Below are 6,725 nucleotides of genomic sequence, written 5' to 3' on the forward strand. Positions count from 1 at the left end.
CTTTTTGCCCAACGCCTCGATGAGATTATCTCCGAGGCAACGGGAGGTAAGAGTTCCTTCTTGCCTCCAAAATAAGGCTCGCCCTATTTCCCGGATCTCTTGTTCCAGCTTAGGGTCCAGGCAGGTGCCCTCGCGGGACTAGAAGGCTCCCTCGTGCCAGGCACGCCCGGCTTGGAAGTAGGACTCCAACCGGTCCGGCAACTGGAAGTGAGGCCCCCACCCGCGGTTTCTTCGGGTGGGAGGTTGTCTCTGGTTTTCCGAGACATCTGGACTTCACACATTCAGGACTCTGGGGGTAAGGGTTGTGGTGTCCAACGGTTACTGGATCGAATTTGCCTCCCTTCCGAGGGATCGTGTTTTTCGATCCCGGGCCCCCCGGTCTTCTCCTCTGGGGAAGCAATTTCGAGTGACTCTCCAGTCTCTGCTTCTCCAGGGGGTTATCGTCCCCGTTTCTCCAGGGGAACGTTTTCGGGGTTTCTATTCAAATTTTTACTGTGGTCCCCAAGATGGACGGTTCTGTGCGACCAATCAGTCACCTCATCCACCACTTCAGAATGGAATCTCTCCGCTCAGTGGTGGCGTCCCTGGAACAAGGAGTTCCCTTCATCGGTGGACATCAAGGATGCCTACCCCATGTGCCAATATTTCCAGGCCATCATCGGTACCTCCCCTTGCGGTTCCGGAGGGGCACTTTCAATTCGTAGCCCTCCCCTTTGGTTTCGCCACGACTCCTCGGGTCCTCAGGTCCTTAAGATCCTTACGCCAGTGTTGGGCCGGTTTGGTCGAGGGGAATCTCTGTGATATTCTATCTGGACGACCCTCTCATCAAGGCTCCAACCAGAGCCCAGACTCTGGAGAATCTGGACGTCACTCTCCACTCTTTGACTCGTTTCGGGTGGATGGTCAACCGGGACAAGTCAGTCTTCTGTCCTACCCAGTCTCTAACCTTCCTGAGACTTCGATTCAACGGTCTCTGCCGCACTTTTCTTCCGCCGGACAAATGTCTGGCGCTCTGGTCGAGGGTCCGCTCCTTTTCAGACCCAGGTATCAGTCTCCATCTGCACAGTATGGACGTCTTGGGTCGGGTGGTGGCAACTGTGGAGGCCGTACCCTTTGCCCAGTTTCGTTACCGCCCCCTTCAACTGGCGATTCTCTCTCGATGGAACAGGTCTCCTCTGTCCCTCGATAGTCAGATTGTTCTCCCTCGCAGGGTCCGTCAGTCTCTGCTCTGGTGCCTCCGCTCCCCCCTTCTTCTCCAAGGGCGGTCTTTTCTTCCCCTTCTCTGGCAGGTTGTTACAACGGTTGCCAGCCTGTTGGGCTGGGGCAGCATGTTCAGGGATTGGATGGTCCAGGGACTCTTGTCCTCCCCCCCCCCCCGGAGATAATTTTTCCGATAAACATATGGAATTACGGGAGATTCTTTGTCTTCTTCATTGGGAGTCCCGTCTTCAGTCTCGTCCTGTCCGTGTTCAGTCGGACAACGCCATGGCCGTGGCGTACATAATCCACAGGGCGACTCTCTCATCTCGGCATCCATGGCCGAGGTGACCAAGATTCTCACCTGGGCCAAGAGTGAGGTTCCAGCCATTTCAGCGTTTCACATTCCGGGAGTGTTCAACTGGGAAGTGGACTTCCTCAGTCGGTCCTCACCCGACCCCCAGCAAGTGGTCTCCTCATCCGGAGGTCTTCGCGCAACTCTGCGACCTCTGAGACTTTCTATTGTGCCGAAACGCGAAGAGGTCCACGTCCGGAAGTTCCTCCTGTCTTTGTCCATGTTCCGGGACCCTCGCCCTAGTGATTCCTTGGGCGGGGTTCTCCCTACCTTATCTGTTCCCTCCTCTTCCGCTCCTTCCTAGGGTGCTGAGGAAGCTCAAGGCAGAGGACGTCCTCGCCTTTCTGGTAGCTCCAGTTTGGTCCCGAAGGTCGTGGTACGCTAACGTGGTCAGGCTCCTGGATGACTCTCCTCTGCGCCTTCCGTTCCGTCAGACCTACTCTCCCAGGATCCTCTTGGCTCATCAGTCACCTTCTCCCTCTTGGGACTTGAACTTGGTTCTGAGTGCCCTCCAGGGTGAACCCTTTGAGCCCCTTAGAGGTGCCTCTCCGCCTCCTTTCTTGGAAAGTGGCGTTTCTTGTTTCTATCACCTCCATCCGGAGGGTGTCTGAACTGGCAGTTCCTTCCTGCCGTTCTCCATTTCTGGTGATCCACAAGGACAGGTCGTTTTCCGGCCAGTTCCTTTTTTTTTTTTGCCTAAGGTGGTCTCAGCCTTTCATCTCAATGAGGACATTGTCTTCCCGTCCTTTTTGTCCGGCTCTTATCCTAAGGAGCGCTTGCTACACAAGCCGGATGTAGTTTTGGGCTGTTCGGTCTTATCATCTTTTCATCAGTGTGATTCCTTTGTCCCTTGCGGTGATCTTCCGGAAGGACGACAACCTGCTTCCAAGGCCACCATTTCTCGGTGGATTCGGTCCGCCATTGTGGAAGCCTATGGCTGTAAGGGGAAGATTCCTCCTTTCAGGGTTGTGGCTCCTTCCACACGTTCTGTTGGGTTTCCTGGGCTTTCCAGAGTAGAGCCTCTGCCTCGCAGATTTTCAAGGCGGCTACCTGGTCGTCTTTGAACTCGGAAAACCTTGAGAGTGTGCAGACTTTCGCATCGGCTGATGCTAGTCTGGGTCGTAAAGTGTTGCAGGTGGCAGTGGATCGGCCGTCTGCCTGATTACTTATCTGCCCACCCAAGTGATGGCTTTGGTAAGTCCCATAGTCTGTCCCCCAATGGAGCCGATAGAGAAAAGGAGATTTTTATGCTTATCGTAAAATCTTTCTCGGTCGGCTCCATTAGGGGACACAGCTCCCACCCTTTTTGGGTTTTTCCTTTGGTTCTCTGTCAGAGGGTGTGTTCAGTTGTTGGTGGTTCTGGTTCTCGGACAGTTTTGGTTTTTTTTTCTTTGCCCTATTGGTCTCCTCCAATTGCTCTGGAACTTAAACTGACTAGCTCTGAGCCTGAAGGCGGTATATCCTGCTAGGAGGAGCTGAATTTTTATTTCCATAGTGTCACACTTCCTAGAGACAGCAAGATATACCCACTGTCTGTGTCCCCCAATGGATCCTTCGAGAAAGTGATTTTACGGTAAGTGTTAAAAAAAAATCTTATTTTTTTTTCTGTAGTAGTTGCCATCTTGCCATGTCTCAATTAATGCCATGCAATGAAAGCTTCCCATTACTTTGGCTAATGTGTCATTTGTAAAGGACCTAATTCTATTTCTATAATTTGCTTCTCCACAGAACAAATGAAGAGAAATAATGCAGCTTCTAAAGAGAAGGGGGTATTTTCAGTTGAAGAATCGAAACAAGAAATTGAAGTTTGATTCTTTTAGGTTTTTTTTCTTTTTCTTTTAGTTGATGTGATTTAAATGTTACCAAAATGACATTTAAAATATTTAGTTTATCTGTAAAAGTTTTAGTAAAGTGAGAATCTACAAATTTGCATATTCTGCCTTTTGGATCGGTTTTAAATGCACTTATCACTGATGAAACTTCCTATGGAAGTAATTTTTTTTTTTCTGTCTGCTTTGAACACTGTTAATAAATAAAAAATTGTGTAATAAACCTTATACTTCTGTTTGCTGCCCAGGTATGAACTAGAGATGAGCGAACTTACAGTAATTCGTCTTGTCACGAACCTCGCGGCTCGGCGGTTCCTGACTTTAGGCTGCATAAATTAGTTGAACTTTCAGGTGCTCCGGTGGGCTGGAAAAGGTGGATACAGTCCTAGGAGTCTCCTAGGACTGTGTCCACCTTTTCCAGCCCACTGGAGCACCTGAAAGCTCAACTAATTTATGCAGCCTAAAGTCAGCAAACGCCGAGCCGCGAGGTTCGTGACTTATCGAATTATTGTAACTTCGCTCATCTCTAATGAGAATGTTTTGCTACTAGTAGGTTTTTAAGGTTTTCTATTTTACTTGATATATTAAAGCACTTTAAAACCTGTATTCAACCTCTGCATCCAACTCATTTTTGTCTGAGGTTACGGTTTTTCCCATTAACTACTGATGGTTCAGGAAGCATGAACATGACTGGTTCCCTTGAGCATAATGTGTGATCTCCCTGGGTAAAGAGAGGTCTATCAATCATGGCTGCCATGGCCCACCCTAATGACTCAGCTCAGGCAGCATGAAAGTGACAGGTTGCATTTAAACCCTTAAGGACTCAACGTTTTTCCATTTTTTGAATTTTCATTTTTTTTCTAACCTTCTAAAAATAACGCTTTCAATTTTGCACATAAAACTCCATATTATGGCTTATTTTTTGCGCCACCAATTCTACTTTGCAGTGACATTAGTCATTTTACCCAAAAATCCATGGCAAAACAGAAAAATTCATTGTGCGACAACATCAGGCTTTTGCTTCTTGGTATCTGGCTGAAAATTTTTATTTATGAGCAAAATAAACACATAGGGTTCCCCATATTTTCATTCTCAGCCAAATACCAGCCAAGCAGCAACAGCCTGACATTACCAGGGTGAGCGAGGACCATTGTTACTGGCCCCATCCTAAAGAATTCCAGCCTGTAACCGCCTAGGCCCAGGAGTGCCCTATTTGACGATCCAGGCCTGTTGGTAGCGGCTCTTCCCAACACCCCTGTGGTGGTGGGTACAGGGGTGGTAATCTGGGATTAGCGCTAGCGTTAAGCCCTGGCTTAGTAGTGGAAGCCGTCTTATAGACAGAATCCATTACGAAGTCTGTAAAGTGAAGAAAAAAGTTTAAAAAAAACTTGTTCCAAAATAACACTCCCTCACAAGCCCTCGTTAACAATTTTATTAACATTAAAAAGAAAAAAAAGTAATCGTCGTAGTCCACAGGATACACGGATCTGAATTGAGGGGGAAAAACAAGAAAAATAGGTTAGTAAATTTATTGTAACCCACCCGCACCTTTCCCGCCTGCACTGCGTGACAACTCCCATTATGTCCTTACTGTAAGGACATAATGGGAGTTGTAGTCATGCAACAGAACTGGGGGGAGATGTGCAAGCAGGTGACAAGCTTGTCACCTGCTCACTGCATGACTACAACTACCAGCATGTGTGAAGAGTGGCACCACTATATTACCTGGACATAAGTCACTAATACTTGGAACTGAAAAGGATACAATAAGTGGGTATTCAGACCTGGGAACCTTGTCCTGCGGTTGTGCTAGGATCAATGAAATCTGTCAAAGTAAACTGGATAATACAACCAAGATAATCCTGCACTCACCGCCCAGGTACTGTGTGTTCAGCTTGTCTCAGGAGTGTAACATCCGACTGGCAGGTGTGCTTGGCTTGGAGTGCCCCACGCCAAGCACACTTGCCAGTCGGATGTTACACTCCTGAGACGAGCTGAACACAGTACCTGGGCGGTGAGTGCAGGATTATCTTTGTTGTATTATACAACTACCAGCATGCCCTTACAGTAAGGACATGCTGGGAGTTGTAGTCATGTGGTGCAGGCGGGTGACAAAATTGTCATCACCCTGCCCATCTAACACACCCCCTGTGCCACATAACTACAATTCCCAGCATGTCCTTACAGTAAGGACATGCTTGGAGTTGTAGTAGCGTTGCGTGGGCGGGTGACAAGCTTGTCACCCTCCTGTAAATCTCCTACCTGCTCGTCCCACCATGCCTGTGAAAATGAAAGTAAAAAAGTTGTGCAAAGTCTCCTGTGACTTTTTGTTCAGCTGCGCTCTGACTACCCACCCACCTGCTAGCTATTGCAGGACTGCAACTCCCAGCATACCTTTACAGTGACTACATGCTGTGAGTTGTAGGCCCAACAGCTTGCGGGCGGGTGGTAGCTGTGAGTGGATGCCGGGGAGCGGAGCCATGCGAAAAGTCAGTCTCGTGCGACTTTGAAAATGCAGTCATAGGCAAGTTTGTAAGCCAGGTCTGACCTTGCTTTAACCCATTAAGGACTCAGCCCATTTTGGCCTTAAAGGAAATCTGTCGTCAGAATCACCCGCACTAAACCTGCTACACAGGCTTGTAGTGCGGGTGATCCTGATTAAAACGCTCCTTACCTGGTTAAAAATGGCTCAGCGCTTCTTAAGATAGAAAACTAAAAATATAGATATCTTAAGAAGCACTGAGCCATTTTTAACCAGGTTAGGAGCGTTTTAATCAGGATCACCTGCACTACAAGCCTGTGTAGCAGGTTTAGTGCGGGTGATTCTGATGACAGATTTCCTTTAAGGACTCAGACAATTTAATTTTTACGTTTTCATTGTTTCCTCCTCGCCTTCTACAAATCATAACTTTTAAATTTTCATCCACAGACTAATATGAGGGCTTGTTTTTTGCGCGACCAGTTGTCCTTTGTAATGACATCACTCATTAGATCATAAAATATATGGTGCAACCAAAAAACACTATTTTTGTGGGGAAATTAAAAAAACGCAATTTTGCTAATATTGGAAGGTTTCGTTTTCACGCCGTACAATTTATGGTAAAAATGACGTGTGTTCTTTATTCTGAGGGTCAATACGATTAAAATGATACCCATTATTACATACTTTTCTATTGTTGTGCTTAAAAGAAATCACAAACTTTTTAACCAAATTAGTATGTTTATAATCCCTTTATTTTAATTTTTCCGTATAAGCGGCGATATGAGGGCTAATTTTTTGCGCTATGATCTGTACTTTTTTTAAACCACATTTGCATATAAAACTCTTAATGTTTTCAAATTTT

The 6,725-nt window shown here is 47.0% G+C and overlaps 1 protein-coding gene across 3 annotated transcripts in view; it reads left to right on the forward strand.

Moving 5' to 3' along the window:
* HELLS (helicase, lymphoid specific) overlaps nucleotides 1–3,706 on the forward strand; it is a 56,173-nt gene extending 52,467 nt beyond the window's left edge. For all 3 annotated transcript variants that reach the window (XM_056530326.1, XM_056530327.1, XM_056530325.1), the window contains one exon: nucleotides 3,281–3,706. In XM_056530326.1, coding sequence (XP_056386301.1) covers nucleotides 3,281–3,363 — 83 coding nt within the window. In that variant the 3' untranslated portion in view covers nucleotides 3,364–3,706. The remainder of the gene's footprint in view (nucleotides 1–3,280) is intronic.
* Nucleotides 3,707–6,725: the final 3,019 nt, after the last annotated feature.

This window comes from Hyla sarda, chromosome 7 (genome assembly GCF_029499605.1).
Source record: "Hyla sarda isolate aHylSar1 chromosome 7, aHylSar1.hap1, whole genome shotgun sequence".
In the NCBI taxonomy this organism is placed as follows: Eukaryota; Metazoa; Chordata; class Amphibia; order Anura; family Hylidae; genus Hyla; species Hyla sarda.